Here is a 14,333-nt window from a genome sequence, read left to right on the forward strand (position 1 = left end):
CGTGGCTTGGGATTTGCTGATCCTGATGCAGGGATGATAGAAATGGCAGCCCTGTCACGTGTGATCTGTGACTCACTTTCAGGGGATGCTGTGTTCACTGCTGTCGTCATCTGCTCTTTTATCCCCAACAGGCCCTTTGTAATCATCACCTGATATATTTATATGATTTTTCATCAATAGAATTCAGCGTTTTATGTGGACTGCGAGTCACTGGTCCGAGCCCTTCAAGAACTGCCTCTCTCTCTCCGGCTCAATGTTGCTGCCGAGTTGGTCCAGGTAAAAACCCCGACAGTGTCTGCCAGCTGCAGGGACACAGGAGTGAAGGACGTCACCCTGCAGGACGTCTCATAGTCAGCTTCTCCTTTCATAAGGCTGAGGCTCTTGTGTCAAGGTCGCATTTTCAAAGTTTTAAGGGAGAATGAAATAATTTTTAGAGTTTTCCGTTCTTTTGTTTTTACATTTGAAACATTTTGAAGGATCAAATGTAATGGAATTGAATGAAAACTATAAAGTCTGGCTGGTATTTTACTCAAAAATTTATGTGCCAGGCTTACATCCAGCATGGATCCCACAGGCATGGGTCTCGATCCCATGGGGCTTCATCTGTTGGGAACTATACTGATGAGGTCATCCAGCCATGCTCAGTCCCATGAAGGACCAGTGTCGTGTGCCGCCAGCACATATGACGACGAGGCGGGGCTAGGAAGCTGGTGGCTAGGAAGGGCATTCCGGACCAAGGGGGAGGTTGTCTGAGATCCCGAGGGTAAACACATGGGGGTGGGATTTGGAGTGCCCCGGCCCAGTGTCCTGACACTGCGGTGAGTGATGATCTGCATCGCAGGGTGAGGGCAGGGAGGGAAAGCAGGAGGCTGCGGAGGCCCGGGGCATAGGGGGCCGCGGGCAAGGAGGGTGGAGAGGGCAGAGGACTGGCCTTTGCTGGGAGGTGCTTCAGAAGGGAAGTCTGTGAGGCTTGGTAAGTGCTAGGAATGGGGAGCGAGCAAGTGAGACTTGTCCTCGGCTTTCCAGCCTGTGCAGCTCAGCGACGGGGTCGTGTCAGGAAGGGCGAGGCCTGCACATTATTGGGTGTGTGCCTCTGAGGTATCAGTGGGAAACAGTAGTTGGCTATAGGTTCAGAATTAATGGCTGGAAGCATAAATTTGGAAGATGCTGGTGTAAGATAGCAACTGATTGGTGAGCTGAGAGAGGAAGAGGCACAGTGGGTTGTACTACAGGGACTCCAAAATGTAACTGTGGCTCAACTACGTTGTTTTTTAAAAAGTGAAACCCTGAGCAGTCTTGCGTGTAAACTGAGTCCCAGTGACTCCAACGGTTGCCTTCATTCTGCAGCTGAATGTGGTGTGAAAGTTGAGCAGATGCATGAATTGGTTGCCCCCCAACCTGTCATGTCCATGGCACTAACTGGCCCCCAGTTTAGGGGAGCAAGTGGAATTCAGCACTGGGGGACAGTTAAGGGAAGGCACAGAAGTAGACGGGGTGGCATTTGCCTCTGATGGAATCGCCACAGAGCTTTAGGGATGTCTGGGGGGCTTGGGGGAGAGGGTGTTTCTTAGTGGTTGAGATTCCAGGTCCTGCCAGGTGCAGGGGAGCCCGCGGAATGGGGAAGTGTTAGCATAAGACACCAGGAAACACCAAGAGGAGGGGCCTCTCTCGGGGAGCAAAGTAAGTACTGTGAGCCTGTGACTGCGAGGGGCTCCTGTCCGGGGCAGGCCTCAAGATAGCGGTGTTAATTAATTTCAGTAACTTTGGAAACCTGGCTTAAATAGTTTTGAACCTCCTGCTTCCCCCCATGATATAGAGCCGTTATTCCAAATGGTGTTTGCATGTTAGCATCACCTGGGAGTTAAAAACAATGCCAGACCCTAGGTCCGGGACAACAGAATGACTCCAGGAATAGGATGTGGTCCTTGGCACATGCCAGCTTCGTGTTGCACATGGGCAGCGATGGATGAAAACTGATGTGCGAAGCCATCCTGTTCTAAAAGTCGTCAGCACACTGGATGTGCTCAGGATGTGTCAGTGGACAGTGCCCTCCAGCGGGGTGGCTGGGCTCCCCCCGTGCTGGTCACCCCAGGCCTCCCTCCACAGCCGACCTGCTCAGCCTCAGCCAGACGCTGCAGTCACCTGGGGGGCAGCTTTTGTTAAACCATGACAGGAAAGTGCATGCAGAATTGTGACCATGGACTCAGCCTCCAGCTGGAGGCTCAGAATACCGGCCGCACTCCAGAAGCCGCCCTGTCCCTCCCCCGGAGACCAGCATCCAGACCCCTCCTAGTGAAGGTTACAGCTATACAAAGTCCCAAACCAGGCAAAACTAATCAAATTGTGTGTGTGTGTGTGTGTGTGTCTGGCGTTTTTGATTCAAATGTTACCTAGAGTCATTGTTGACCAACCCATCCTTCACCATCACCACTCGTACGTTTCTGGACGGTGAACAGATGGGGTTTGCTGCTGCGCCTTGGGGCCTCTTAACAGGTGTGACTCCTCGCACACTGGGCATCTGCAGACATCTGAGGAGACCCTGCTGCTGCCACTCCACAGGGTTAGGGCGGGAACTCTGACCCCCCGGCACTGCTGCGGCCCCTGGGGTCCCCACCTCCCCCGCGTGGGCAGGGCTGAGCTGGGGGGGCCCTTTGTGAACTTCCTGTTTGAGTTGAATGTCTTATCCCACAATGTATGGCTTCCTTCGCTTCTGTTTCTGCCTAAGCAGCTATGGCGAGACTCTGGTTTTTTTGTTTTTTGTTTTTTAAAGATTTTATTTATTCACGAGAGACACAGAGAGGGGCAGAGACACAGCCAGAGGGAGAAGCAGGCTTCCTGCGGGGAGCCTGATGTGGGACTCAGCTCCAGGACCCCGGGGTCACGACCTGAGCCCAAGGCAGGTGCTAAACCACTGAGCCCCCCCAGGAATCCCCATGGTGAGACTCAGGTTCTTAACTCCATTATCATGGTTCTCTTTCAGACCGCCCTTCCTTTAGAGCTTCCTCAGATGAAACCAAAGAGGAACGATGAAGCCAAGGGACTGGGGATGCAGTTAAAAGGGCCCTTGGGTCCTGGCGGAAAGGGGTCCGTCTCTGAGCTGAAACCTGCCGCCTGCTGCCCTGCCCCCTCGGGGGGTCCCCAGAAACCCACTGCCCCACTGCCGTCGGCAGCAGACCACTTGGAGGAAGAATTAGATCTGCTGCTTAGTCTAGACGCACCTGTAAGAGACGGGGAGAGCATCCTACCGGACCTGACGCCTGGGTTAGAATCTGAGAAAGACAGAGACATGGCCCAGGAAGGACAAGGTATGGCTTCTGGTTTACCTGCCCCTCCCATCCATCTTCTTGTTTTTGTGCAAACAGCCCCACCTGCATTGTGCCCACACACGTCTGCATCAGTGTCTGACACGGATCTGGTGGTGTCCACGGACATCTGTTTCTACGCTCACATCCCCACTTCCTCTGAGCCGACCTTTCTGACACCATTACTCTCGCTACGTCTGCCAGGCTTCCAGAGCCTCCACCTGCCTGACTGCAATAGTAAACCCAGGCTGCAGCTGGAATGTGTGCCTAAAAAGGCATTAAGACCCTGGTAGCCTTCGGCTGTGCAGCAGCAGACCTTTCAATCAACTGTCTCAACAGGACAGTTACCCAACTCTCCAGACTTGCTATTTCCATCTTATTTTTGTACAAAAGAGCACTTCCTCCTTTGTGTGTGTTCTGTGAGAAAGTGGCCCCTCCAAGGGGAGGCCGAGGGTGCCTGCTCCACCCGCATACTGCATTTGTGAGAGCCTTTAAAGACTTCCCAGGATTGCTACAAGAGTAAACAGAAAACTGAGCTGTTGGGTCTTTTTAGAAGACCAGTGAACTATGAAAGTCACCTTGAGCATGAACAGAAGAGCAGGTCTCTACCCCATTTATTAATCTGTTCAGATATTATCCTACCTGCTAAAGGAGTAGGAGCAATGCTAGAACGTTCCCCCTTATTGTAAGCAAAGCACTAACTAGAGCTGCATTCTGTCCGGGAACACCCCCTCCCCCCAGGGCAGCCTGGGCCCCCAGTAAGGGACTGACATGAAATTGTTAACTTGGCTTCCATTTCCCCAGGTCCCGCAGAACCATCTGTGACAGACGAAAAGAATGTGCAATCTGAGCAACCAAGTACATCAAAACCCGTTACTGAGGAAGAGCTTGAAGACTGGTTGGACAGTATGATTTCATAACGTAAAAAAGAAAAATGGGAAAAAAAAGTGCCTGAAGCAGATTTTGGTTGCCTTGTCCAGTCAGGGTGGGCCCAAGGCTGTCCTTCCAGAATAGCTGGTTCTGAGCATGCTCCAAGCCCATGTGTCCCACCACCTTTGCCGCAGTGAAGGCCTGCCTCTACATTCCACAACATCCAAAACTATACATTTAAGAGACTTGTGGCATTTGTTCTCTGGCTTAGTGATCTGCTAGATTGCTTGAGGGCAGCCTCCTTCCTTGCAGTGTTTACAGCTGAGCAGTGCCGCTGCTAGACTAGAAACAAGAAACAAGGCATGCATTTGGCCCAAATAAACCAACGCTGGTCTACAGAATTGCTTTCTTTCTTGGAGGTTTAGGCTCTTGGTCTTGTACCTCCTCTGGATGATTCTATAGCCATCCTGGAATTGCTGGGAAAAGGGTCACATTACAAGAGGCCGACGCTATGGATTGGTGTGTATTACTTTATTGCAGTGGGCACTTCCTTTGATGTAAGGAGTTCACCTAAACACAGCAGCTCCACTACTTACAAGGGGACCATAAAGCAGTACTCAGGTTGGCATAAGATTGAAATTTTTCTGATTTTTCAGTACAGTACTTCTAATAACAGCAGTTGACAAGCTGTTACTGAAAAACAATATATGAATGACCTTCAAGTGCAGTTTCATAAAGACGGAAGTTCAACACAACTAATGAATGGAACTGTCCGTCTGGAACATAAACATAAAAAATTTGCATAGCTAGATCTAAAGAGATTTTAAGGCACTTGATATTTCAGTGTCAACAAAGGGTTGGTTGGTTTTTCTAGTTCTTTAACTGCTTAAAGTTTTTCAAGCTGATTCTGAATACATTCACTAGCACGTACCTTGGGAAATAATTGACTGCAGTTAAAATGATTAGTTGTAGTTCAGACCATGAGTCACTAGTGATTCTGTCAGGTGACGTTCAAGTGTGTAAAATTTCAGGTATTGTGCGTTGAAGATTTCATCCTTGTGGCCCTTTCCTCAAGGACACCGTGGCAACAAACTAGTGCCATTACAACTGAAAAACTTGAAGGTATTCTCAACCACAGTTTCCTTGATTCTTTGCCATCTTTTAACAGTTTGAGAGGTCACCTCCCCCAGGGCTAGGTCCATTAGGCACAAAAAGCCAAATCAATTCCAAAATAGCACATATTTGTAACAAACACTTTCTTGTAAGGGAGGCATTTAGGATATTTCACATTTCAAATATTTTGCACAACTATAAAAGATTTATTTCACTGGAAGCTGACTGTCCAGAATTGTAGAGTTCTTTCATTCCAATTTATCCAAGCTGATCTTCATACTGTTTCCGAAAGCAGTCACCAGCTGGGAAGAAATCCCAACACCTTTCTTGGTACATCTTCCAGACATAAGATTCCTGAAATAATGGGAACAAAGGGCATTTCTTTTTGGACCACAGTCAGCTCAAACCCAGGTGGTTTTCCTCTGCAAGGTCTCCCAGGAGAATGGTGATGGGGCCCAATTTGCACCTCTTGCTGGCTCTGTTCCTCTCCCCTCTCCCTCCCCCGCCCCACCAAAACTCAAAACACTGAACACAATGCAATGATCCAGCAATGGGCTGAGTCTATGTCATCTGTAATTGTTAGAAGGCAGAAGGTGGCACAAGAAGGGGACAGTGAGTGCTAGCTTGGCCAGATGCCTGGAGAACTGAAGGGAAATCTAGAACCAGTTGCCTCTCCAGTGTCCGAGCTGTGAAGTTTTCCTACAAATCTGAGGATGTTTGAATATTTGATAACCTACCTTTTCTTCCCTTGGTTCTCAGTCACAGAATCCCTCTTGACATATACTTTCACTCATTACCCACACTGCCACAGTCTGGGTCACTGTGTGCGGTGGTTCTCTTTCTCAGGCTGTCCTCACACCATCTTACTCTCTGTTAGAGCCACCCTCTCAGCTTCTCCTTGTCCTTTTTCTCTGTAATGTTCTCCCCACCTCCAGCTATTCTACTCTGAAGCAGTAACCACAGGGGTTTAGAAAATGTCAGTGTTAGTTGGGAAGGATAACCAGAAAGTCTTTAGGAACAGATTGGAGTTGCCTTAGGACATTGGCTTCTTAAGTAAGTCACAAAGAGATGGTGGAATAATGTAGGGGAAAATGTACGTTGGAGACTAACGAAGTCATGTGTCTACCACAGACACCCTATGCTCTGTTGAGTCTCAAGACTTCTGAAAGGGAAACTCTTAATGCAGGGTATGATTCTTAAGCCACTTGGTTCCTCACCTGACCCGTGTGTTCCGTTTCATCTTTATTAATCAGATACATCAGGAAGAACCTGAAACAAGGGGAAAAAGGTACAATAAGTGAGACAAAGACAATTTTACTTTGGTTAGTCTTTTTGTGAGGAGAAGTTCTTTTTACCATTCCTAAACCTTGAGCTGAGAGCCCTTTGGAGGAAGCGTTTTGGCTACCTTTCTAAAAAATCCTTAACAGGGGCACCTGGATGGCTCAGTCAGTTGAGTGTCTGACTCAATTTGGGCTCCAGTCATGAACTCAGGGTTACGGGATCCAGCCCCGTGTGGGGCTCTGCACTGCTTAACATTCCCTCTCCCCACCCCCACCCCAGCTTGCATGTTCTTTCTCTAGGATTTTTTTTTAAACACTAAAATGGTCACCAAAACTCTTACTGTATGATTAATAATAGGTAAATGTAGAACTGAAATTGTGTGTCTCAAAGATATATCATGAAAAAAGGTAAAAAGTATTTAACCTCATTAAGTTCTCTTCAGAAATAGAGTTTGGTTTGTATTATGGCCATCTGAGAAATGCCAGTGCAGTTCACACATTCTGACCATGGTGGAGCTAAGGTTTGAGTCTGTCCATCTGGTATACCCAGGTTCCTTGGGGCCTGGGCTGGTCTATCAGCTCACACTGCATGACCTCAGAGATCCTCTCAAAGATTGGACTGTGAGACTGAGGGTGGAGAGAACCTGAGCCCCAGATTTCAGATTCTCTCAGAGTCCCCTTAGATGTATAGCTTCAGAGGCCGTAAACAGATTTGGTTCCGTCCTCCTTTTTCCCTTGAGACTCAGGCATGGAGGACATTATCTCCTAGCATATTTATTTGACAAAGCACCATTTTTAGGGGGTTTCAGACATGAATGAGATGGGTCCTCTCTCCTCAAGCAGGCTGCGAGAGGTACACAGAGCCAGAGGAAGACTACTATAATATCTAGTGCGATGGGAGGATGTAGAAGGGGGACAGCATTACAGCACCCTTTCACGTTTCTCTGCTCCAAGGTCCTGATGAATGGCCAAGTGCTCACCATTTATAGAAGGACATCCATCCTGATCACCTCCATGAACATGAAAATTCTCTTCATGAGAATTAACAATGATGAATCCTCCTGACTTGAGAAAGGGTAAAGGTTTTTTTTTTTTTTTCCTTAAACTCCTATTCTAGCAAAGAGCTAGGTCTTTGCTCCTTCCCTTTGATAACAACACCTTTCCCAAAGGCTAAGCCTGTTCCATCCTAAAGATCAGTTTTTCCTAAACAGTAAAATGCAGACCCAGAGGGGAGCTTTTCTTTTCTTGAAAATGATCACGTAGAGAATCTGAATTGCCAGGTAGTCTCTATTTCAGTTACGAGCTTCATACGCAGTCCATGGCACATAATAGGCTCTGAAAATCTTATTCCTGAGGGAAAGCTTTATTCAGAACAAGTGAAATACTTATTAGTACCTTCTGGGGGCCAACCACTATGCCAAGTGCTAGGATAGAGCAGCATGAAATACCCACATCCCCACTACCCAGCCCTCCTGGCACTTGCATGTTCCCCGGAGAGGACAGGCAGGGTGAGGCCTGCAGGTGAACCACAGGATCCAGCACCATGCAGGTCACTGACCACTGTGACAGGAGCAAATGTGGTGGGGGTGGGAGGCGGGGGAGGGCCCGTCTGGAATGGGTTCAGAGGGGACCAGGAAGAGAAAGATGGAGGACTGTGAGCCCAGACACTCTGAGCTTCACTGGAAGGGCAGAAAGTAGCGGGGCAGTAGCTGGAAGTAAAAGTGGGGCTGTAGGCTTTGTTCTTGGGTTAGGGTTAAAAACCAACACTCAAGCGGTGATGGGGAAAGTTCAGTAGAGAAGGAGAGACGGAGGCTTGGGGTCCCGTCCCCGGCGGAGGCTGTCCTTTGCTAGGAGCCTGGAAAGCCCCCCGCACACATCCGTCAGAACGTGGGCCGGGTGGGGGGGGACGTCCTCGAGGTGTCCCCACTCAACTCTACTTGGGGAAAGAGGCGGAAATGGGGCCTGGAGGTGCGCAGGGGGCATCGCCCTTTAGTTCATTCTGTCCCCGCCCCGGCCCCTGTGGAGCGAGGGCACTCACAGATAGTTGGCCAAGTTGTGCTCCTGTAAGGTGTGTGTCTCGAAGCCATGAGGAGTCGTGTCAAAGTAGTCGTTGCCAATCCCGCAGATGAAGCACTTAGTCTACGGCGAAGGAGAGAGGCAGCAGGAGCGTCAGCACGTGCTACCTGGCGGGAGGGGAGGGGCCGCAGTCTCCCGACGGGGGACCGTGCAGACTCGGTCTCCAGTGCTCTGGCGTTAGTCATCCCCCCGGTGCCACGGAGCCGCTGCCAGCCGAGCGGAGTGGGGGGGGGGTGCGGGGAGGGTGCAGCGGAGCAGCACCAGGTGGGAACAGGCCCAAGGATTCTAGACCCATGGCCGCAAGGCACACACAGCTGGGGCCAGTCCAGCGTTACCTCCATGTCCTCGCGCACTTGTTCCTGCTGGTCTCTCAGCTCTCCAAAGGCGTCGATGATGAGACCTGGTATTTTAAATACAGAGACAGGTAAAGCACCTCAGGGAGCTGCAGGCTGGCTCGGGGCAGAGGCTCAGCAGCAGAGGCCACGGTGTTTGCAAGAAAGTGACCATCGGGCTCAACCTGTAAAGCACAGTCAGACAAAGCAAGTTCTCGAGTGGCACATGCTGGCCCGCGTCTGTGCTCCCCCTCACCCCACCTTTGTGCGGCGGTCTACACTGGCCCGCCCGCCCTGACCACCTGGTCGCCCCCACGCAGCCTGTGGCTCAGTCTTCCTGGCAGCGCCATAGGCACTGATGGGTACCGGGATGCCTATGCGGTTAGTCTCTCCTCCACCCCTATCTCCGAGGGCCACCGCAGCACCGGCAGGTCCTGGGTGTGCACCTTCCCTTGGTCTGCTGCTGTACTCGTGTCTACGTGTCCTTGCTCTCTTGTTTCCATCCCATTGCTCCCCCGACTTGGCTCTGAAGGACCGAGCACAGTTAGTGGCACGACGCAAACTAAAGTCATCACCGTTCTTCATTCCTGACAACCTAGTGACTAGAATATCAGCACCCCTCCCCCCAGGGAACGCTGGCTCGCTCTCAGGACTCCCCTCTCCGCTCCTTCATCACCACAGGGTCTGGGAGAAAATGAGGGCAGGAGCCGAGGCTGCAGGACAAGACCCGCCACGGGAGGCACCGGGGAGCTGAGGGAGGAGCACACCAGCACCTCGGGGCGGGGGGACAGGAGCTGGGCTGGACCCCCACTTGGATTCACAGGTTCCTGGTGTGAGTTCCTGGGTACGGCTGCGTGTGGCTCACGCTCGCACGGCAGATGCTCAGTAGGTTTCTGCTGAATAAGCGAGTCCGACGAGTGTGAACCTCCACTCACAGGCCCAGGCCCAGAGGGTAGGGAACCAGGCGTACGCCCTGCTCGTACCTCCCACGAGCGGCAGCCCACCTTGAATGATGGCCAGCAGGATGACGATGACAAAGAAGAAGAACGTGATGTCGAAGACAATGCGGTACATTTCGTAGGGGTCACCGGCGGGGTCTTCAATTTCGTCACCGATGCCGCCCCCGGCTCGCACTCCCACGTACATGTGGAACAGGTAACACTGGGGAACGGCAAGAATGGCAGTTTTGGGGAAAGTCGCAGGGTGTTGTTTTTAGCCTGCCAGTCAGCGGACCTTTCAGCCCCGCGGCTCCTGCCGTCCCCCACGCCCCCCATCGCAGGTGAAAGCCTTGTCACACTCGGCCTATAGCAGATATTCTTCCCTCATTAAAGGGAGAGGAAAGGGGTGAACGATTTGAGGCCCGCAGGGGGATGCCTGGGGGGTGCAGAAGTCCAACTGCCCCGAGGCCGCTGGTGCCTCCCAGGAGGTTGAGGGCCTGGCTGGGGTGGGGGGGGGAACCTAGGGGGGTGCTGGCCCTACAGCGGGCACAGGCAGTGACGTGGGAGGCTGGGGCAGCAAGGCGACGCATGTGGGGCCTGCGGGGGCGCCTGACGGGAGGGCAGCAGGACCGCCTCCACCTGTTCTTACTGCCTGGAGAGCTGACCATGGACCAGGGCGCCTGGCACGCGGTGTCCCTGCAGCCCGTCACCATGAACATCTTGAGGTGTGGGTGCCCCCCTTCTAGCGGCTGGTCCCCCCCTCCCCGACCATAGTGGTCTTTTTGCGAGAACCGCCCCGGGGCTGGTTGGAACACATGGAGCCCCTGATCCCTGGGACCCGGCCCAGCTCTCCGAGACACAGAACTGAAGCTGGACTCCCAAGCAACTTCGGTGCAGGTCCATTGACATCCAGGCCAAGGTAGCAGCATCCTGGACACCTGTGGAGGTGGCCAAGACCTGCTAGGCCCAGGACACCTACAGCCCCCCGCTCCTCCTCTCGTCCATCTATCTGTCCGTCTGCCTGGGCACTTCCACTCTAATGTCTGGTCCGCGCTGGCGGTGGGCTCTCACCGTCATCATGTCGTCACACTTCATGTCCGGCTCATCATCATCTTCACTCTTGTTGTAGAACTTGCGAAAGAAGTTGAAGGCCACCACGGTGTAGAGGTAGACCACCACAGCCAGGAGACCCACGGTCAGGACCAGCTGGCAGCAGGAGGGAGAAGGGGGAGGAGGTGGGTCCACCCCGAGAGCTTCTCGGGAGACCCCAAGTGAACAAGAAAGGTGTGGTGGGAAGGGGACAGAGGAAGGGGTGGCAGCAAAGGCTGTCCTACTGCAGGTGGACATCACGGGGCTAGGGGGATAAGACAGGGATGGGGGGTGGGCTAAATTCTCTATCCCCCCACATTCATAGCCTCCAGCATCCCAGAATGTGAGCGAATCTGGAAATCAGGCCTTTAAAGAGGTAAACTGCAATGACAGAACTGCCCCCTCTCCAGCCTAGGTGGAGTCCTTCTGAGAGGGATTGGGACAGACACAGACACCAGGAGCCACAGGCACTGAGGGGAGAGCAAGTGAAAAAGCAAGAGGGGGCTTCCTAGGAAACGAAGTCTACCCCCACCTTGATCCTAGACCCCTGGCCTGCAGAACCGAGAGGAAACAAAGCTAGCAGCCTGCCATTCTGGGTGGTGGCCCTAGCAGACATGTGCTGGGATTGGGGATTGGGCCTCAGCAACCTAAGGAGGGATTTAAGGACTGCACAGTGACAGTGCTGGGAAGAGGAAGGGTCTCTTGCTTTTTTGGCAGGGACAGCAGTGAGTGGAAGCTTCACGATATGGCTTCTACTCTAATGCTGCTTCTAAAGAGTTCAAAGCTTCTTTGGACGGAGGAGGCCCCTTACATGTTTTCATAAAGAACCACGAGTGGATAATTGTCACAGCTTTGAAGTTGCTGTAGGAATCATCTAAGATGGTTTAGCAAAGCGACATTTTTCATGATTAAGAAGCCTGCCTAGAACCTTTGCAGGGTCACAGGGCATGCTCGTTTCCCGGTTCTAGGAAGTACTATGAATGAGGACCCTGTGGGACCTACTTATCTGATCCATAGGAGGGACTGGGGGTGAGCCGGGGCTTCCGAGATCACAGTCAGAATGAAGAGACCTTTTGCTCTCCACTGTCAAGGTGCCACACAAAAGGGGCAGAGGCATGAGGATGAAGATAAATACCACCAGAAACGTATTCAAAGGCTTCTCTGGGGCAGCCCGGGTGGTGCAGCGGTTTAGTGCTGCCTTCGGCCCAGAGCGTGATCCTGGAGACCCGGGATTGAGTCCCACGTCGGGCTCCCTGCATGGAGCCTGCTTTGCCCTCTGCCTGTGTCTCTGCCTCTCTGTCTCTGTCTCTCTCTCTCTGCCTCTCATGAATAAATAAATAAAATCTTAAAAAAAAAAAAAAAAGGCTTCTCTGAATGATGAATAGCAACTTCCCAAACCTCAGACAGCAGACCGCACAGAATGCAGTTGGTTTTAGAGACAGAAAGAACCTGGGCTTTGCACCAAAGAAGAAATGGGCTAGTCCTTCCACTTAGTGGCTGTGTGTCTTGGGTGAGACACTTGGCCTCTCTGAGCTTCAGTTCTCTTACCTGTCAAGGGAGCATCACAGCTACCTTATGAGGTAGTTGTGAGCCCGTCACAGTACCTGGCATGAGCTGGGCATGTATTTTTTCTAGATTTTCAGCAAGCCCATATAGGAAATTCATGGTCTAAAGTTTCCATTTCAGGTACAGTTTTGTGTGACGCCATCAAGCCACATCAATAAAAACCCGTTTCAACATCTGAGTAAAGGGGAAGGAAATAATTCTACGAGAACGTGTGGTAGCCCTGGTGTTGCACAGATCACCCTGGGGGAAATGTTGCTTTTATAGGGTCAAACTTCCCACAGTGCACATGTAAAAACACACAATGGCCTTTCTCCCAGGAACCTATAAGGAACCTAAAGGGAAGCATTCAACACTCGAGGCAAACATCTAGATCACAGATTCTGTTACTGCCTCCCCAAACTTCAGCAACTTGTGTGTGGCAGCCAAGCTTTATCTCTAGCTTTTCTCCATTCTTTTTATCACCAACCAAACAAGAAACATTGACTGTTGCCATTACCAAAAACCTAGAAGAAAGAGATGATCCTCATGATCCTCATACCTGATGATCTAGCACCTTTGATCTTTTAGAAATTTTTGTGAGTATACTTGACAATCTTATGCCAGTTTCAGGTGTACAGCACAGTGATGTGGCCTCTCTGTACATTGTGCCGTGCTCCACAGATGTGTGGCTACCGTCTGTCACCATACAATACTATGACAATACCACCCGCTATATATAAAGGGTACCACAATATGCTAATGTTAATTAACATATCTGTCACCTCACACAGTTACAACTACCGTGTGTAGGGTGCGTGTGTGGAAACACTTCAGATCTACTGTCTTAGCAAACTTCAAGTATATGATACAGTACTTTTATAAGCACCATGCTTTACATTAGATACTCAGAATTTATTTGTCTTATAACTGAACGTTTGTACTCTAACACGACCCCTGGGCCCCATCACCTGGTAACCATCATGCTACTCTCTGGTTCTAGGAGTGGTTCCCACTGTCTCATTTATAAAGTTGCATGTAATGCGGAATGAAATGCTAAGGAGTTTGAATTTGTTGACAAAAGGAGCCATTTGAGGATTTTTAATCAAGGGATTGACCCTGACAACAATGTAGAAAACAGACTGGATATTGAGGAGGCTGGAAATAGCCATATCTATATTGACAGACACAGACACGTACGTGTGTAGGTGAGTATGTGTGTATATATATGTCTACGTCACGTAGAAGCATGTATCAGAAGTCCTTGGGGAGCCTAGTTACCCAGCCTCCAGGGAACAGATCAGATTCATGGAGGGAAGGGTAAACCTGAAAAGGTCTCCAGGGTGACCCTGTTATGTCCATCACCTCCTTCCCTTCCCCTTTCTCCTGATTGATCTAAATGTTCAGTGTTTCCAAAACAAGGTCCTACATCTCTTAAGTGAGGGCTGCAATTTTGCAATGACAGTCAATATTTTCACATTTGGCCAAGAAAGGTGTACTATACGCCATGACGTACACCTTCCCGTCACATACTAGGGTCCTCCCCGTTGTTGGCTTTTTCCTCCTATCCACATCTAGGCCTCTCCTCTTCTGCCCAGTGGAAACCCCAGTACCTGTTTGCCATTGTGAGTTACAGATGACAGAATAGTCCTCAGCGTCTTGAAGCCCATTGCGATGTCCAGCAGATGAGCAGCAAAAAAGAAGTTGTTGTAGTGGCCCAGGACTGACATGGTTGTGTACCAGGCAAGGTAGAGAAACGACTGTGGAGAAAGGAAGCAGAGGCAGTTGAAC

At 50.9% G+C, this 14,333-nt stretch overlaps 2 protein-coding genes across 3 annotated transcripts in view; one reads left to right on the plus strand and one right to left on the minus strand.

The window, feature by feature from the left end:
- AVEN (apoptosis and caspase activation inhibitor) overlaps nucleotides 1-4,573 on the plus strand; it is a 172,946-nt gene extending 168,373 nt beyond the window's left edge. Inside the window, exons 4-6 of the mRNA XM_025473340.3 lie at nucleotides 181-276; nucleotides 2,981-3,305; nucleotides 4,107-4,573. Coding sequence (XP_025329125.1) covers nucleotides 181-276; nucleotides 2,981-3,305; nucleotides 4,107-4,222 — 537 coding nt within the window. The 3' untranslated portion in view covers nucleotides 4,223-4,573. The remainder of the gene's footprint in view (nucleotides 1-180; nucleotides 277-2,980; nucleotides 3,306-4,106) is intronic.
- A 115-nt stretch (nucleotides 4,574-4,688) lies between these two features.
- Nucleotides 4,689-14,333, minus strand: part of RYR3 (ryanodine receptor 3) — a 510,816-nt gene continuing 501,171 nt past the window's right edge. For both annotated transcript variants that reach the window (XM_049104111.1, XM_025473335.3), the window contains exons 97-103: nucleotides 14,156-14,302; nucleotides 10,983-11,117; nucleotides 9,978-10,134; nucleotides 8,977-9,041; nucleotides 8,604-8,704; nucleotides 6,503-6,554; nucleotides 4,689-5,639 (exon numbers count right to left, since the gene is read on the minus strand). In XM_049104111.1, coding sequence (XP_048960068.1) covers nucleotides 5,544-5,639; nucleotides 6,503-6,554; nucleotides 8,604-8,704; nucleotides 8,977-9,041; nucleotides 9,978-10,134; nucleotides 10,983-11,117; nucleotides 14,156-14,302 — 753 coding nt within the window. In that variant the 3' untranslated portion in view covers nucleotides 4,689-5,543. The remainder of the gene's footprint in view (nucleotides 5,640-6,502; nucleotides 6,555-8,603; nucleotides 8,705-8,976; nucleotides 9,042-9,977; nucleotides 10,135-10,982; nucleotides 11,118-14,155; nucleotides 14,303-14,333) is intronic.

The sequence above is a fragment of the Canis lupus genome, chromosome 30 (genome assembly GCF_003254725.2).
Source record: "Canis lupus dingo isolate Sandy chromosome 30, ASM325472v2, whole genome shotgun sequence".
In the NCBI taxonomy this organism is placed as follows: Eukaryota; Metazoa; Chordata; class Mammalia; order Carnivora; family Canidae; genus Canis; species Canis lupus.